The sequence below is a fragment of the Hakea prostrata genome, chromosome 4 (genome assembly GCF_041222555.1).
Source record: "Hakea prostrata isolate BN-2017 chromosome 4, UWA_Hpros_2, whole genome shotgun sequence".
Lineage (NCBI taxonomy): Eukaryota > Viridiplantae > Streptophyta > Magnoliopsida > Proteales > Proteaceae > Hakea > Hakea prostrata.
In genome coordinates this window covers 51110251-51128969 of record NC_142603.1, presented here as the reverse complement: position 1 = coordinate 51128969, position 18719 = coordinate 51110251, and the positions used below count along the sequence as shown (strand labels likewise).

Genomic DNA, 18719 nt, shown 5'->3' with positions numbered 1-18719 from the left:
GAAAGTTTGCTTGCCACCTCATTACACAAACTACATTTTTAGGATTTAAAAGAAAAATAAAAAAATTTTGTTTTTTTTTTCAAGAATTCTCCCACCCTTTATTCCCACTCCACCTTTATTATTGCAAACAAATGCAGCATCAGTGTAATATATTACCACCACTAGTGTCACTAACCAATGTTAAATACATTCAAATTGATACAATATGTGTATTGATTATCTAATGTGAATAATTAAAGGACATTTCAGTCATAATTACAATGTATTAAATAACATGAGGGATATATTGGTATTTTCATGCTTGAAATTTGAATATAATTAATATACGTTATTGTGGTTGAGATCCACGACACAACATTGATTTTTTTTTGGGTCAACATTGGTTTATAGGCTCCTAAGAGGGCTCACATGTAAAAAACTAATATACATCTCATATTTTACCAAAAACGAAAAATAGAGTTTAGGGACATCTTTGTCATTGTTGAAATCAGAAATTATAATTCTGGTACCCATCCATATTCACGAAAGAATTCTGTATTGGAAATTTGGAATACATTTCATATTTTTGTTCTGCCCTCACACGTTGAGAACCCAGTTGAATATAATCAGAAAATTCTCCCTCGTTCTCTGTTCGCGGTAGCTCAGAAAGAGAGCAAGGCAAGGGAGGGGACGGAAGAAGGAGGCGAAAATGGTGAAGGTTCGGATGAACACGGCCGATGTGGCAGCAGAGGTCAAGTGCTTGCGACGTTTAATCGGCATGCGATGCGCTAATGTCTACGATCTCTCTCCAAAGGTACTTGTGATTCCAAAGTTTCGATTGCCACGAGCTGAATCGCTATCATTTTTTAAGTTTGTTCTAATGAGTTAATTTCTTCCTGCACTTCTCTTAAACCCTTTATTTAAATTATTCTGATTATTTGCTGTTTTAGCCACTATTGATTTGTTATTCTAGAATTGCTTTAATTTCCCGTGGATATAATTCAAAAATGCTTAAGAGGAGGTTCTCAATTGTTGATTCTAATGAGAACTCTATCTTGGGATCCATATCAGTGTTAGCCTAATCTTTAGATGACTTTATTGAAATTTTCGGTGTATATATCGATAATGGTGGATTGTTTTGTCTCAGACATATATGTTCAAGCTTATGAACAGTAGTGGAGTCACTGAGTCCGGCGAGAGTGAAAAAGTTTTGTTGTTAATGGAGAGTGGTGTTAGGTTGCATACGACTGATTATGTTCGGTAAGAAACAATTAAATGTTTTAGCCTGTGTCCCCAGTTAATCAGTTGTGTAGTGCTTTTTGTTGATACACTTTAGTTCATTGCTGTTACCAGGGACAAAAGTAGGACTCCTTCTGGGTTTACTCTAAAATTAAGAAAACACATACGCACGAGAAGACTTGAAGATGTGCGGCAGCTCGGATACGATCGTGTATGGTCCCTTGTATTCTTTTTTGTTTGAAGCATGCTTGGCAATGTTGTTATTGTTGTCTTTTGCGCAAATATTTTTTTGTTTCTTTCTCTCTCTTTCTGATTTATGTCTTTGTTACCATTCAGATTATTCTCTTTCAATTTGGACTAGGTGCTAATGCACACTACATAATACTGGAACTATATGCTCAAGGAAACATAATACTCACAGATTCAGAATTAGTTGTGATGACCCTTCTACGTTCTCACAGGTTTGTGATTCAAATGCTATTTAAGGTTATGAGCATTAACTGGATGTTGCTATCCATAGCTAAGCTGTTAATTATTTGCAATAAAACTATTGCTCTATTAGATTGGTGGTAGTTTTACATGATGGGTTACCTAATTTCTATGGCTACTTGGGAGCCAGGAGCACAATTGTCAAAGTGGCAAGGCAATCCATAGGATGGTTTATAAAGTTTTGTTTTTCATTTTTCTCTTTTTTAACTTCATAGTATGTTAGAGTGTATACCTTATTTCATAAAGAATCAATATTAAGGCACTTCAAGTCACACAGAATCAAAGGTTAAGTTATATCAAGTGATGGTAACCAAAAATAAAATAAAATTACATTTAGTGATGAAAAATCAGTATTAAGGCACATTAAGTTAACAGTAGAGTTAAAAGAAATCATAATGAAGGAGCAAGTTATTGGAAGTCCTAAAACAATTAGAACTACAGCTGTTTGATTGGTCATTGTCATGGTATCCATGGTCTTTTATTGATTTATATTATCCTTAAAAATGTGATCTTATTTGTAAATAATCTAATGGCTCTCAATTTTGAGAAATGTTCTTACTTTCTAAGAAGTTTGACTGATCAAACAAGCTTTCTAATAAATCCAGAATCTGATTTCCATTGAAGGAGTTTTGCTTCTATCAGACTTTATTTGGTGTGCACACTCCCTGTCCAAATTGATAGATGTTTATTGATGTCAAAATAAATGAATGTTTTACCTTTCTTTAGGGTTTTACCAATATTTTTCCATATTAAGATTTATTGAATTTTTAGGCTGAGGACCTAGTGTTATCCGAATTTTGTTTTAGAACTCAGGGACTTTTATCATTTTTTGAATGTGATTTTTTTACTATTTTTATTGGATTGGATCCTGTAAATAATAAAGTAAGAGACAAGAAGATAAAGAAGGACGGAAGAGAAGAAAAACAATGCGAATCATTAGAACATGTAACCTTGGGAGTATTTTACTAATTGTTGGAGGTCCCACTCCATTCACTAGGTATAATAATAAACACATTAGGTAATACAAAATTAAGAAAATGATGAGCGATAAAAGATCCAGTTGCAACTGTACTTCTGTGGTTAGTTGCACAACTGTATCTTTCTTGATGATGGATGGCAAAATCTATTCGATGTAGATCAAAATATTTATGAAGGATCTAAAATAAAAGAGAGACCAATACTGTTCACAGTGTGACATCCCGTATTTGCTTTGCATGGGAATAGATGATGTTGTGGTTCTTCGAGTGGAGAAAGATTCTATCCTAACACTGCCATAACTTAGTTTATGTTTCCAGTTTTAGGAAAATTTTGTTGTTTCATTCTAATAGAATCTTGGGATTTTCTGATTTCAGATTAGGAAATTAGGCTTGGTACTTGTTTTAAAGTTCCTCTTTTGTTTGTTTTCTTTTAGCTATATTTAGTTTATGTTTTTATTTGGTTTCTATTTTGTGAAGATTAGGCCAACCTCTGAATAGGCCTGCATTGGAACTTTATTACTTGCTGGCAAGTGTTTGGGCTGATAAAGGCTTGTTTCAACAGCTAAGATAGCTGTGCTTTCGAGGCCTAAGGCTGAGATAGCCTATTATCCTTCTCCCTCTTCCTCTCAAATCTTAATGTTCTTTAATTTGTAAACAGGGAAAAAAAGCAATAAAGTTTCATTTACATTCAATTTTTGCTTCCTTATTGTGTTGATCCTGACTGCAGTGGATCTTGCATTGGTTCTTTCCTGGTTAAGAGGTCAACTCTTGCATTACTGAATTTCTTAGAATTTGATGGAACCCTGGCTCACACTTTCAATGTAGTTTCAACACATTCGTTTATTTGATTTGATGAAATAATAGTCCCATCAACTTGGGTCTCTGTGTTGACTTTTCATGTTTGGATTGGTTTGGAAGCTTATGTATTTGTTCTAGTTTATAATGGGTCATTGGCTGCAGGGATGATGACAAAGGGTTGGCAATAATGTCCCGACACCGCTACCCGATTGAAGCTTGCCGTGCTTTTGAGAGGACTACTGTCACAAAATTGCAACAGGCACTTGAATCTTTGATGGCACCAGTCGTCGATGACTCAAGTGGGGCTAATGAAGATGTAGGCAATGATTCTAATAAGTCAAAACTGAAGCAGACTGGTCGTAAGAGTGGCAAGCCACCTGATTCAAATAAACCATCTGGTGATGGTGCTCGTAGCAAGCAGGCCACATTGAAGATGGTTCTTGGGGAGGTGTTGGGTTATGGACCTGCACTTTCTGAGCACATTATATTAGATGCTGGTCTTGTCCCTAACATGAAAGTTAGTGCTGAAAGTAAAATAGATGCCACTAGCATTGAGGTCTTGGCCCAAGCTGTTGGGAAGTTTGAGGACTGGCTTGAAGATGTTATATCAGGTGACAGAGTTCCTGAAGGATACATCTTAATGCAGAAGGGAGCTTCCAGGAAGAAGGAAAGCCTGCAATCTGAAGAAGTAACTACATGCCAGGTTGCTTAATTTTTTGTGTGGAATCCAACAGCCCCCCCCCCCCTTCTGATGATTGATATGGTAGGTCCTCTTCGCTGCAGTTATGTATTAACTTGATTTCCTTGCTCAATGGGCTTGCAGGTTTATGATGAGTTCTGTCCGATTCTGTTAAACCAGTTCAAGTCCAGGGAATTCATGAAACTGGATACGTTTGATGCAGCACTGGATGAATTTTACAGTAAAATTGAAAGTCAAAGGGCGGAACAACAGCAAAAAGCAAAAGAGGGGTCTGTCATGCAAAAACTTGATAAAATACGCTCGGATCAGGTTTATATTCAAACACCCCCCCCCCCCCCAAAGAAAAAAAAATCCCCCAACCCAGAAAAAAAAAGAACCTGGGTGAAGTTTCTCGCTTGATTTTGCTGCTCTTGCTCTTTATGCCATTGAAATGTGTGCAGCAACAACTTTTCAAATGAAAAAGACAACAAACTCAGCCTCGTCCCACTTAATGGGGTTGGCTGCGTGGATCCAATAAAAACAAGGTACGGAAATTGAGACATAAATGGAAAATGACAAGTGAAAGATGGCAAGCAAAATGAAAGATGTAGGTAAGAGGAATGAGGCACAATCCAATAGGATAACCTCAGGTAAATGGGGTCTGTCATATGGACCCTAGGCTTTATTAAGGTCACACTTGGAAGTTGGAACAAGAGCTATACCATGAATGCACACTTCTTTAGGACCTCGCCTGTGGTCATATTAGACCCACCCCTTGCTGTTTTAGTTCCTTCAATCAGGGTCATACATTCCTTACTCAGTGTTCCAAGGCCTTAGTTGAACATGAGCATATCGCCTCAAAGAATTCCCAGATTCTGTCACTGACGGGACAGTTCTGAAGTCAACTGTAATGCCATCTTAATAAAGGTTTCATGTGATTATGTGACTTTTAATGAGTCAGCTCTACACCATCTTAGCTCCCATGTTGTGTAGTGACTAGTTTCTTAGTTAGTCAAGTGCTCAGTTGTAAGTTTTTTTTTTTTTTTGGTGATTCTGTTATTAGTCAGTTAAAGTCCTAAAAGTTGTAATTCTGTCTTGAATCTGTTTTTAGTCAGTCAAGCCCCTCTAGACCTGGGCCTTCATATTGTAACACTGATTAACCCTATTTATTCCCTACTTGATGTGAGGAATAAGCAGTTCAGATTTTGGATCTTCGCTTGAGCAAATTTGTTGTTAGTGTCTCCTTGTGCTGAGAGCTGCTGCTGGTGATTAAGGTCCAGATTCCTTGGTGGTTCGCAGTCTAGGAGGAAGCCTTGTGTGCTAGGTGTCTGTAACCAATGAGGAGATCCAAATCCCATCTGCCTTCTTTCCCTATAATTTTGCTTGAAATGTAACCCCAAAACCTAACTTAACCCAACTCCAATTTTGGCACTTAAAATCATAAAATTTTGGAGTCTCATCTTCACAGCGCCCCTACCAGTTGATCCATCTCAGATCTTGCAACCTCCAGGCTGCTGAAAACCCTAAAACCCCTCAACCCTAGTTTCCTCTTAACCCTGAAATTCTGCAGATTCTGTTCTCCCACCTCCCTCCATCAGAGTAGGTTGAAAGTCTTGTGTCCTCCCTCTCCATACCCCTTAGCACTCCATTCTATCTGCAGCACTAAACCCTAAGCATTCCAAAGTTATGCTAAACCCTAGAATCCTCTGAAACCCACTTCCTCTACTAATTTTAGCCCAAAGTTGGACTGATATCCTCCCCTAACCAATCAGACACTCAGCCCGAAGCTACACCTCATTCCCACCTTAAAACCAGCAAACCTTAATCCCTAATTCCCATTATTGAGTTGATTCTTTTCTAGGCTTACTGGCAGCAGGTCTTTGGTGAACCTATTCAGTTGATGTGAATGTGAGGAGGCCCACCAGAAGCCGAAGGGGGCTTAGGTCCTTCCTGGTCCATCCGCACTCCTTTGGGGGTATTTTGTCTGTTCTGGGTTATTTTCTTTATTTTTGATGTTTTTTTCAGATTAGAAGTAGTTGTTTGTTTCAGTTTTGGACTCTAATCTGTTTTAAGGGTTCTAGTTAGAGTCTCTTAATTAAGTTCTTATCTGGAAAAGATTAGTAGATAAGTTTCTTAACTAGATAAGGAACCTAAGTTGAGATCAATTACGATTAGAGTTTGATTATGTTTCTAAGTTGTAAAAGGCTATAAATTCTCAAGCCTCCTACAGAAATCTTCAGTTTTGAATGAATAAAAAATTCTGAGAGTTAACAGCCGAGGAGGTGGCAGGGTTCCTTTGAGAGGGACCCTGCAGTTGTCTAAGTTATTGCATTCTGATTCTCAATGTTCAGTTCTAATGCAGAAATAAAGAGCAAGCAATTCCAGGTTAGTCCAGCCCACTTTTTCCCCTTCTTCCCATGTTTCTGTGCAACTCGGAGAACCCCATCCCATGCCTTCTGAGCCCCTCTAGAAGCCTTTTCCCCTTTTGTTCAAGCCTTTTCCACTCCTTTGGAGTTGACCTCCTCCCTTCCCAACCCCACGATTCCGTTCAATTTCCCACCCTCTCTCTCAATCCCCTGTTCTTGGCAGAAAGAGCAGAAAAATAAAACTGCAGGAAAAAGAAAGCAAAAAGAGGGAAAAAAAAAAAAAAAAAAAAAAAAAAACAGAAAGGAAAGATCGAGTGGGAGAAAGATAAATAAGATGAGCCAAAAGAAAAAGAAAAGATAAGAAGAAAGGGAAGAAAAGAAAGATTCTTGGAGAAGTTCCAAATCCCTTCCTACTTCATCCCATAGGAATTTCAGACCCCTCCCACGTATCTGTGGATCCTGTATACCAAAGTCTAACCCCTTTCGAAAGCTTCCATGGCTTTCCAAAATTACCCAACCCAAACCCAAATATTTTTTCTTGATTTTTTTAAAAATAAAATTTTATTCTACAAAGCCAATACGAACTTAATAGTTAGTGATAAGACCCCCTTGCTATTAGTCTTAGCTTCCCCAAATCAACAATAAATACAGCATCAAAACAGTAAGACAGCAACAGAATGACATTCATTTCATTGCAATATTCTGATAATCAACATGAATAGATACAACTCTAATTCTACTCATTGATAATCAATTCTTGGAATAAGAAATTAAACATACTAAATCTGTAACTGATAACATTACAGACCCAATACCCTGCCTCAGAGGTTTCCCCCTTCCTGCAAGCTCTGCTTGCTTCTCTCTATTCTTCCCCCCTATCTCTCTCTCACTATCCTTATATATTCCCCCCTCCAGCCTTCGGTTACAAACTCTAACAAACTCTTACTGTTCTATCCAATGTCCTTCTGCCACCTGGATTGTTGTTTCTGCTCCTCTGCCCATATCAGAATGGTGGTTGCTGTCTACTAAGGGATTGCCACTTGTCCTCTCCCTTTCACTTGTTGCGAGTGTTGCTGTCTTGTGCTCCCCTGCATCAGTTGCTGGTGTTGCTATATTCTCCCCTGTATCAGCTGCTGCTACTGCTGTCTTCCCCTGTTTATTTCTACGTTTGTACACCTTAGTAATAAGGGGCATATTGAAGCTCTAGCGCTTTACTATTCCTTGCTCTCAACCTAGAGAAAAGTTCTGCTTTTGACTTAAGAATTAATCCTAAACCAGGATTGGCAAAGCAAGTTCCTTCTTCAGGAGAGAGAAAATGTGGAAGCAAGAAGAGAAGGTATTCTTCTGACCTGTTAATGGCTACTCATCCTGAGGTTAATGGCTCCGGCTGCTCTGCCTCCCTTTTTGCTTTTGTTTCTCCCACTAACCCCTCTTCTTCTTTGCCTTCTCCTTCTCCACCGCTCCTCTGGAGCTCCCTCTTCTCCAATCCCTCTCTGAATCCCACCTCTTCAGATTGCTCGCTATCTTTCATCCCCCCTTTGATTTTAGCTCCCCTCCCACTCGTTCACTGCCCCTCATCTGAAACCAATCCTGGCACCCTCCCTTGGAAATTGGTTGTTATCGGCCAATTTCTTGGCCCTTGTCCCCCCTTAAATGTCATCAAAGCATCCCTCTCCAAGCAATGGTCTGCTCCTTCCTCTCTTGAAATATTTTCCATAGAATCAGACACCTTTTTGTTTAAGCTCCCCTCTACTTTCTGCAAAGCCAAAGCCCTTGAAGGCTCTCCCTGGTTTGTTGGTAAGACCCCTGTTTTCACCAGGTCTTGGGAGCCCTCAATGCCATTTCGCAGGGATTTATTTCGCTCCCTCCCCTTGTGGTTCAATCTCCCTGGTCTCCCTCTTGAATTCTAGAGTCCTGAATGCCTCAGCCGTATTGGCTCAGCTCTCGGTCGCCCTCTTCGCGTTGACCCAAAGAGTATCAATCTGCAAAGGCTCTCATATGCCCGAATATGTGTGGAGGTCTCTGTTGAAAAGCCCCTTCCCCCTTGCATCTCCATTGAGGATGATTTCGGTCTCCATTATGACCAAATCATTGTCTATGGCTGGATCCCCATCAGATGCTCAATCTGTGCTTCTTTTGGCCACGATGACTCAATTTGCCCTGGTGTGTTGAAGCTTCCTGCAACCTCTGGCCCGAAGACGATCCCTCCCTTGTCGTTGCCTAAAGACCGTGAGCCCACCATCCATCTGGGCTCTTCTCTCGCTCGGGTGCCGCCATCGATTGAAGAAATGATGCCAGCTCCTGCAAGTGCTTCTGAGTCCTCTCACCTTATCATCGATTCTTTGCAGAAGTGTTCTATTGACGTTGCAGCTGGAACTTCCATCTCTCAACTTCTGTATGCTATTGCCTTTGAATTTGGAATTGTCTGTGCTATTGAAAACCCAACTCTCCCAATTATCGGCTTCCCTGTTCCTACCCATATTTCGTCCAACTTGCCCTTTGCTTCCCTAACCCCTTCTCCCAAACCGCTGGCTCCCAATAGCATCGCCGGAACCTCTCTTTTAGCTCCTTCTTCCACGGCGCCGGTAGAGTGCACCTACTGGAGGCGTCGCTCCAAGCTCCAGCTCTCCCAGCCATCGAATCCCTGCCATCTCATGGCCATCGATGCCGCTGCCACCTCTGCTGCTTCCACAGAAATCGATAGCCCATCTCCCAACCTCCTCGGGTCGTCGTAGTCTTCTCCTGATCCTCTTTCTGCTACTTTCCCTTTACAGGATATCTCTGGTTCCGAGTTACCTGTTCAACCTTCCCAGTCTTTGCTCCTTACCAATTTGATAAACGATCTCCTGGACGGTGCTCCTCTCGTTAGCCCTAATTCCCCCCCTTTATCCTAAGACTTAAATTTGACCATTTTAACCCCTAAACCTTCATTGTTGGGCCCTATGCCAAATGGGCCCAAGCGGCCCTATGCCAAATGGGCCCAAGCCCGCCTTTCCTACTTCTATCCAGTAGATGTTCTCTCTCTCCTCTCTGGATCCAGTGGCCCATGGACCTAACCAGCCAATTTCTAGCTTTGCTATGACCTCGCCCTTCTCCCATTCTCGAAATTTCCAAGCCCACTCCCCGAAATTTGCTTGCACTATTACATCCCAGGCCTGTAGCTTCGATCCCTACCGATTTCGATTTGGACCCTTCCCTCTCTCCCCCTTCGCTTGTTCTTGACCGTGCTGAGTGTCGAAGGAGCAATTGCGCCGCTAAAGAACATAATCCGTTTGGTGACGATTTCTTGGTGGACCTCAAGTCCTCTAAGAAAAAGAAGAAAAAGAAGAAATCCACGAAATAGTTGTTTCGGCCTTGTTTGGCCCTTTCTTTGGCCTTTCTTTGTTTTATGCTAGTGTTTTAGCCTTCTCTTTGTCTGCGATATTTTACGAGTGTTGTTGTCTTTAATGAACTTATTTATTCATCCAAAAAAAATAAAAATAAATAAGGGGCGTATCAGTTAGTCACTTTGGAATTGGGAATCAATGAATCATTAAATGGATAAAGCACTTATTTGGCATCACACTATCATAGATGTAAGTAAAAATGTAAAATTAATACTTTCATTTTCATACTTATAGTTTGGTATAGTTTATAGTCATATGTTATGATGCTTGATGAGATGAACTAATGTTTATGTTCTTTTTTGAATAATCTTTCATAATTATGATTCTTGAACATTTGTATTTTTAGATGAATGCGATTCTTGAATGTTTGTTTAGCTTATAATAGAAATTTATCAGCATAAAAGTAGTTGTATTTAAAAAATTTGACGCAACCGCTTTGGTCTCCTTATTGCTGCCTAATCGCCTAGGCGGAGCCCCAACCATTTTGGTCGCCTTGCCGCCTTGACATCCTTGCCCAAAACAAGGAAATCCTGGAATTTCATGGATCCCTTCCTCGATTTACATCACTACATCAGGTTAGGCTCTCCTCAGGGATAACTTGATGATCCTTACACACCATTTGTCCAGCCTTCTTGTTAAAAAGCTATTCGGCTGGAATGATTCTTACTGTTCTCTTTTGTTGACTAGGTGTTCTCCTTTTTCGAAGAAAATGTTCAACATGGAACGATCATAAGCAACTGCAAAGTCTAGGGTTGAAGTCCCCTCTTTGTTCATGCCCCCATCTCCATAGCCATCTTAGTTACCTTCATACCTTCATTGGTCACTCCCAACATGTCCATTTAGATCGCCTTCAAGAATGTTTGATTATTATGACTAAAACTAGTCATCATGGACTCCATACTTTTGTTGGTCACTCCCCAACATGTCTATTTAAATCTCCTTCAATATTGGTTAATTTATTATGGATAAAATCTGGCACGAGATCATCCATGCATTCCTAAAATTTATGATCACTACTTCTGTTTAGTATGGATAAAGTCTATATTACCTTTTAATTCTTCTGTTGATAATAAAGTAATGATTTGGGAGCACCTTCTTGATAGATGGAAGTCATGGAACACAACTTGTGAAAAGGGGGGGGAATCCTACCCAAATAGAACCAACATGATGATTTCATTGATTAATTTATCATGGTAGTTATCTTTCTTTTGCTGGCATTTGACTGTTTATTGAGATCTGGTGCTGCTGAATTGCCAGCAAACCTGACCAAATGAATTCCTCTTTTTATGATCTCTAAGGCATTTAATAGATTCTCTTTCACTTTTTATTCCTTTATTTATTTATTTATTTTGTCCAGTGAACTATCATTGATGCTCGTTTATGGATTTTCATGCTTTTTTTCGATTCATGCGATGACAGATTGAGTGTCGATACCATTACTTTGCAATTTCATGTTGCTGTTGCTTTACATGGTTTAAATTTTTTCATCAGTCTTTCCTTTGCTTTGTTTTATAGCATCAGTTTGTTACATGTGGCTTCAATCTATAATGCAGGAAAATCGTGTACTTACTCTTAAGAGGGAAGTTGATAATTCCATTAGAAAGGCAGAATTGATTGAGTACAACCTAGATGATGTGGAAGCTGCTATTTTGGCTGTTCGTGTTGCCCTTGCAAATGGAATGGACTGGGAGGATCTTGCTAAAATGGTAAAGGATGAGAAGAAGTCTGGAAATCCTGTGGCTGGGCTCATTGACAAGCTCCATCTTGAAAGAAATTGTATGACACTTCTTTTGAGCAACAACCTTGATGAAATGGATGATGATGAGAAGACAAGCCCTGTAGACAAGGTGTTGCCTAAGTTGCAAAGTTGTTGCATGGTTTATCATAGAAAATGTCTTCTAGTAGCATTAGTTACCAAGATGTGTATGCATACACAATTTCTAGAGCCATATATATGAATTACTGGAAGCACATCTCAAATGTATTCCATTTTGTAGCATATTTTGGTTTAATAAGATGACCATAAATTTGGTTGTATGGTATATTCTTTTTATTTTAAAATGGGAGCCATTCTTTGATCCTTGTCAAGCCTTACCATTAAGCCTTCTAGTCATGCTCCCAGTGGGCTGTATTTGAAGTTTGGTTTGATGAGCAAGCATATGAATTTAAACTTAAAAGTAAGTTGAAGATATTTTTTCCTTGCTGCCATATTCACCATGATCAATGGGCCCTTTGTTATTTCCAGGTTGAAGTTGATTTGGCACTTTCCGCACATGCTAATGCTCGGAGATGGTATGAGCTGAAGAAAAAACAGGAGACTAAGCAGGAGAAGACTGTTACTGCACATGAGAAGGCTTTCAAAGCAGCTGAAAGGAAGTCTCGTCTCCAACTTTCTCAGGTAATTTATTAATAATTTTCTACTTAATTACTTGGTGCTAGCTTCAGTTTTGAGGTCTTCAAATTGCTAGTCTGTCCTCCAATTTGTTCATTGTACTTTTGACACATCCAAATTTCTTCTTCATATGACTATGTAGGGGGCCAGTGTTTTATTGAAATCACAATCTTGCATCACTTTTTTCATTTCTTCAACCCGAGCATTTCTTGCTTTTCTGTTGTCATTCTATCTCGAGCGCAACTTTTACCTGTTTCCTGGAGCTTAAAATGTCAACTCGCTATGGCGTTGTATCTAAGTACAAGTTTGGTGTTCTAAACTTTGTATAATGTGCCTTTCTATATGACAAGAACTTGTTAGATGTTTTATTTTCGAAGTATATTATTTGGTAGTTTGGCTGCTTTGACACTGTGCATATGAACTTTCAACCATCTTTCACCTGTTACCTGTTATTTACAGGAGAAAACTGTTGCCGCGATCTCACATATGCGCAAAGTTCACTGGTTTGAGAAATTTAATTGGTTCATCAGCAGTGAAAATTATCTGGTCATCAGTGGACGTGATGCTCAACAAAATGAGATGATTGTAAAACGTTACATGTCCAAAGGAGACCTGTGAGTTGATGCCTTCTAAATTATGAATAAAAATAATTTGACAGTGTGCAGTCCAATCTCACATTCTGTTTTATTATGTGGAAATTGTCCATACTATATTTGCAGAGGGGGAAAAAAGTCACATATGTGACGTAGTATGCCACTTGTCTGTGCATATACATTTTCTGGAGAAATATTAATTGGTGTGATGGATCCAAAAGTTGTAACACTTTATAGTTATTTGTCTTGAGAATTTTCTATTTACATGTATGTACACAAATATTCTTAGATAATTATTAACTCTTACCTGGAATTGTGAAATAATGTTTACCAGCATTTATTGGCTTTGAGCCAACTGAAATTATGGCAAATTATTTTGTCTTTTGACTTTTTCCTGTGTTATTTTTTTTTTCCTATGCAAATACTGAAATCTTGCATTATGTTGGATCTCCAAGCCTCTCAGTTTGTCATGATCATGGACAATGTAACCTATGTTGGAAGCTGGTGCATGGAGGTCGTTTGTTTATGTTTATACTTATAGCCTTATGTTCTATGAAACAGATCTCTAATGGCATAATCATTAATGTTGATATATACTGAGATTGGATATGAAACAGGTATGTCCATGCAGATCTCCATGGAGCTTCCAGTACTGTGATCAAGAACCACAAATCAGAACAACCAATCCCTCCTCTTACTTTAAACCAAGCAGGATGTTTCACTGTAAGTTTTCCATGTGCATCCATTGTGTTTGCTTTCAACTTTTTTCACCGTCTTCTGTTGCTATATGTATGTGCGGGAGGATTGTTTGTATTGTCTGATGGGAGTGTGATTCATCTTCAATATATTTCCATCTATAGGTTTGCCATAGCCAGGCATGGGACTCAAAAATTGTAACAAGTGCTTGGTGGGTGTATCCCCATCAGGTCAGTAAAACTGCTCCCACTGGTGAATATCTTACAGTTGGGAGTTTCATGATTCGTGGGAAAAAGAATTTCCTACCTCCACATCCTCTTATTATGGGCTTTGGTGTTCTATTCCGCTTGGATGAGAGCTCCTTGGGATCACATCTGAATGAGAGGAGGGTCAAAGGTGAAGATGAAGGTGGACATGATGTTGACGAAAGTGGATCCTTAATGGAAAATTCTGATTCTGAGTCTGAGAAGGAAATACCTATTGAAGAACAAAAAGATGTGAGCACGGAGTTGAATGGCCCTTCAGATTTCACTCAAGACAAATGTCAACCCATATCAGATCTCATATCTGGAAGTATTTCTTCTCAAGTGGTTTCAGTTCATTCGGGTCTTGAAGCTGTTGACACTTCCAAAGTTCCATTTGAGGACAGAGCTGCTATGATGAATGGTGTTCACAACAAGGATGTAGATGATGCCTCCAAAAATCCCCTTTCTTCCTTTTCACCCCAACTCGAGGATCTCATTGATAAGGCTCTTGAGCTTGGATCTGCTAATGTTTCTGGGAGGAATAATGGGCCTGATGCTTCTAAAGTTGAGTTTAAGGAAGACAATCATTATGAAGAACCAACGGTTTCAGTGAGAGACAAGCCTTATATTTCGAAGGCTGAAAGGAGGCAGCTAGCAAAAGGCTTGAAAAGTGGCAAAGTTGATTCAACTGTTGAGCATGGAAGTGACAAATCCGAGGAAAATAAGTATGGTAGAGAAGAATCCAAAGAAAACAACCTTTCAGGAGTTCATGCAGACAAGAATCTTCAAAACTCAAAGTCATCTAATGGAAGGGTCAGCCGTGGCCAAAAGGGTAAGCTCAAGAAGATTAAGGAGAAGTACGCAGAACAGGATGAGGAAGAAAGGAGAATCCGTATGGCTCTACTAGCTGTGAGTAGCATTACCTGTGCTTAATTTTGGTTAAAACCAATATAGGCATAGCCGCCTTGTGTTTGGCTTTATTTAATGGTCCCCCCCAGGCTTCACTGTTTTTGGGAGTTGGTTGTTAGTTCTTAAAACTAGCTCAATGGCATGAATTTTGTTGACCCTTGTATTGGTTTGCTACTAAAATCATTTGCAAACTTTCAGTCTGCTGGGAAGGCACTGAAGAATGAAAAAAGTTCACAGGAGAGAACCGCAACTGTTGGGAAAGGAACAAAATCAACTTCTGGTATGTTACTGTTTATTTTTCTAGGTCTGGACAACTGATACTAGTAATTGGGAATTTGTGCATCTTTGTTCTTTTTTGCCCTTCTTCAGTGCTGCAAGTAATGGTGTATCAATGGTATGCTTACCAAGCCATCTGTCAACCACTTCTTTTCTTCGACTGCAAACAAGAATATGTTTCCTTTTTGTCCCATTCCATTAAGGTCAATGTTTTTCAGTTTTCATTACAAAAGATAACTCCAAGTTTATGCATGTGCTCAGAGCTTGAAATGGCAAATTCCCTTCTGGGTGTACTGCTTCAATCTTCATTTGGCTAGTTTGAACCACTGGGAATGTTGGCTTTTTCATGGGAAGGGGATGAATGTAATGCATTAGGGTTTCTTGGTCTGCAGTCGTGATGACACATGCTTAAATTTTGTTGCACATTCATTTTGAGGAAAAATCTTGAAGTTAGTACTAAGGGTGTTAAGACGGTTCGGTTATGGTATAAATGCCTCGGTGCAGTGTAAGATTGTCAGGTATAATCAAAATCAAACCATTTAGACTTTATTGTTGAGCTCAAGTCTTCTAGGAAGAAGAGAAGAAGAGAATAGGAAAACCTAGATTTGTTCCTTGAGTTTTTCTTGGTTCTTTGTTTGTGGCATTAATGCCTAATTTGTTTTTTCTTTGCTTTGCTTTTGCTTAGGGCCAGTGTTGGCTTTCATTGGCCCTTGCCTTCTCCCCCCACCCCCCCCCCCCCTTTTTTTTCTCCTTTTGGTTAATGAATTATTTATTCATCCAAAAGAAAAAAGACAATAACCAATTCAATTCAATGTTAAGTTTAAAATCTACTTCAACAAAAATAAAAAATCCTAATAAGACCATTTTTAGTCCATTTAAAACCAAAACTGTTGTTGACCCAAAAAAATACCAAAACTGTTCAGGTAAAGAGAAAAGTGAAGTTGTCATATTTCAGCTGTTAGGGTGGCTCTGACTTTTTAACGTAGATGTTCATATATTTCTCGTACCCAAAAGGCCCCCTATCTTGAGCTTGGATACAAGGTTGTCAAAGCGTCCACCTAGGTGGCCGTCTTGTCGCCTAGGCAATGCCTTATCGCCTTGGTTTTAGTTGTCCTCTATTCCCTAGCATCGCCTTGACAACCATGCTTGGATATGGTAGTTTAATTCAAGTATAATAAGCATTTGCTGTGAAAAATATTGATTTTTTTGTATTTTGCATACTTTCAAGAACAAGAAACAAGAATTTCTTTTTGAATTGGAGTTGAACTCAGATCTAATTTTTCCTTTTTCCTGACTTGATAGGCCCAGATGATGGTTCGAAAATATGTTATAAATGTAAGAAAGTAGGTCATCTATCTCGTGATTGTCAGGAACATTTAAATGAGCCTGGTGATGTTAAGGCTGATATAAGCAAGCGTGGAAAACATGGTGAACCTGAAGATATGCCAGATGCACTTTTAGGTAGCAACACTAATGAGACGGACAGAATTACTATTGAGGAAGATGACATCAATGAAATAGGTGAAGATGAGAAGGAAAAGTTAAATGATGTGGATTACTTGACAGGAAATCCACTAGCTAATGATATTCTTTTGTATGCTGTGCCTGTCTGTTCTCCTTACAATGCACTACAAACATACAAGTACAAAGTGAAGATAACACCTGGTTCCGCAAAAAGAGGAAAAGGTATTTGGATTGCTCATATGGTGGTTTTATCTTGTGGAAAATTGAAATTTGTTTCAGTAATAGTTCAGGGCTATGTCTCTATCTGGGTGGTGGCCGCTTCTAATTATCTGTAACTTGATGTTCTAGGCAGGGACATTTAGTTTTAAGATCTCAATGGTTCTGTTATTTATCCATTAATTCCTCATAGTACTCCAAATGATTCCATTACTTTCTCACCACATCATTAAATCATTTTGCTCCTTTGCTCCTAGGTTGTCAGTTGTCTGTTTTACTTATATTTTTTGATTGATGCAGCGGCAAAAACTGCGATGAATTTGTTCAGCCACATGCCCGAAGCAACAAATAGGGAGAAAGAGCTAATGAAAGCCTGTACAGATCCTGAATTGGTTGCTGCCATCATTGGCAACGTAAAGATTACTGCTGCAGGTCTTTCCCAACTGAAACAGAAGCAAAAAAAGGGGAAGAAGAGCAGCAAGGGAGGAAGCTAATAGTACCTGAACAACTTATATTTTCTTTGTCAGATGGACCACCAGTAGGACAAACCTGTATACTCCTTTCTAGCGTCCCATTGACCCTTCTTTCTTTGAGGATTTTTCTTCCTCTCCAACCCCCCTCTCCCCCGAGTTACTAATGTACAATCCTTCAGAGAAAAATAGAACAGTTGAAATGGGAATATGTAAGATTAATACGAGAGGTTTCTTTCTTACTTGCATCTACAGAAACAAATGATTAGATTTAGCTTCTGTGCTTTTTACTGAATGAGATTGCAATTTATTGAATGGAATCTTTTCTTGGGAATCATTATATTTGAGATAGGTGCAGGGAAGTTCAGGCATAATATAAGAACTGAATATCTCATCTTTTGGGGTGAAAATAGAGAGGAATGCTCCCAACGGTGCACTATAGTGCATTTGCAAACCAAAATCAGAGTGTCTTGGGAAGAAGTGGTAATGATCATCAGATGGAAACTTGGGAGAAGATTTTCATAAGAACTCCTCAATGGATTACTTTGATAACATGTTTACTACCACTTCATTCAGAAGCACATATGATGATTTGAAAGCAAACCAAAATTGCAACGGAATAGATCAAATTGTGGGAAGGGCGGGATAAAAGGTTTTCTTCTAAAAGCCACCACTCCTGTTTCAAGTCTAAAACACTGAAGAAAAACTGATCAAATTGGGGTAATAGCTGCCATGGTGCTTGAGGCAAGTCATGATTCTTCCCTTCCCTTCTCTCGAGACCCTAATCCATTAATCCTCAATCTCACCTGTCTTCTTCAATCTGAGGATCTTCAGACGGTAAGTGATCAATCTCTACTTATCTTGTATTGACGTACACACACAAACAATTCTACCATAAAAAGAAGAAAATAAAAAGATAGACACAGAACAAGCTGCCTGCACCCTGAAGGTGAAATATGGATATACCTGACACACCCCAATCATGTTGTGAAACATAGCCTTTTTTGAGGCTGTTGGAAGTGGATCCTCTGCGTCCAGCACTTTGTGCTCTTGGATGAATAAAGAGCTGGACTGTCGGATATTTTAAAGCATATTACATGAATGGACTGGATACACAAAGTGCTGGATGTAGAGAGAACTGCATGCATTGGAAGTTTCCATATATAAAAGAACGTTATATTTAAAAATTTATTTGCATTATTGTTAAAAAATAGTCTTAATTTTATATTTGGAGGCGTTTGCCATTGAGCAACCACTCAAGATTGGGTTCAACTTCAGTGTTGCGTATGGCCACGATCTCCTCAAGTAGTTGAGGTCGAAATGCTGACCACTCATTTTGCATGTATATATTTTTACAGGTAAGTATGGTTGTAAAAAAAAATGCAAATCGTGTAGTCGAGATTTCGTCTTCGACCATCCATTCCATTCTCACCATACATAGTCAGTATTGTACATTAATTGTAGCACTGAAGCTCCATCCTCGAGATTACATACCTGACACACCCCAATCATGTGGCGAAACATAGCCTTAGAGGTTGTTGGGAG

At 39.1% G+C, this 18719-nt stretch overlaps 1 protein-coding gene across 1 annotated transcript; it reads left to right on the top strand.

Annotated features, from left to right (window-relative positions):
* Nucleotides 1-558: 558 nt before the first annotated feature.
* On the top strand, nt 559-17580 carry EMB1441 (zinc knuckle (CCHC-type) family protein). Its single transcript, XM_089153449.1, has 14 exons — nt 559-793; nt 1127-1239; nt 1333-1429; nt 1555-1679; nt 3645-4185; nt 4306-4491; nt 11467-11760; nt 12159-12311; nt 12765-12919; nt 13516-13621; nt 13759-14748; nt 14947-15028; nt 16327-16710; nt 17005-17580. The coding sequence occupies exons 1-14, from the start codon at nt 689-691 to the stop codon at nt 17196-17198; spliced, it is 3525 nt and encodes a 1174-aa protein (XP_089009575.1). The 5' UTR covers nt 559-688; the 3' UTR covers nt 17199-17580.
* Nucleotides 17581-18719: the final 1139 nt, after the last annotated feature.

Bases quoted from the DNA above. Each gene is read 5' to 3' on its own strand.
- EMB1441 (XM_089153449.1), top strand. From the start codon at position 689: ATGGTGAAGGTTCGGATGAACACGGCCGATGTGGCAGCAGAGGTCAAG. The intron at 1,430-1,554 runs GTATGGTCCCTT...GTTACCATTCAG, and splicing joins GGCAGCTCGGATACGATCGT to ATTATTCTCTTTCAATTTGG. The intron at 4,186-4,305 runs GTTGCTTAATTT...ATGGGCTTGCAG, and splicing joins AAGAAGTAACTACATGCCAG to GTTTATGATGAGTTCTGTCC.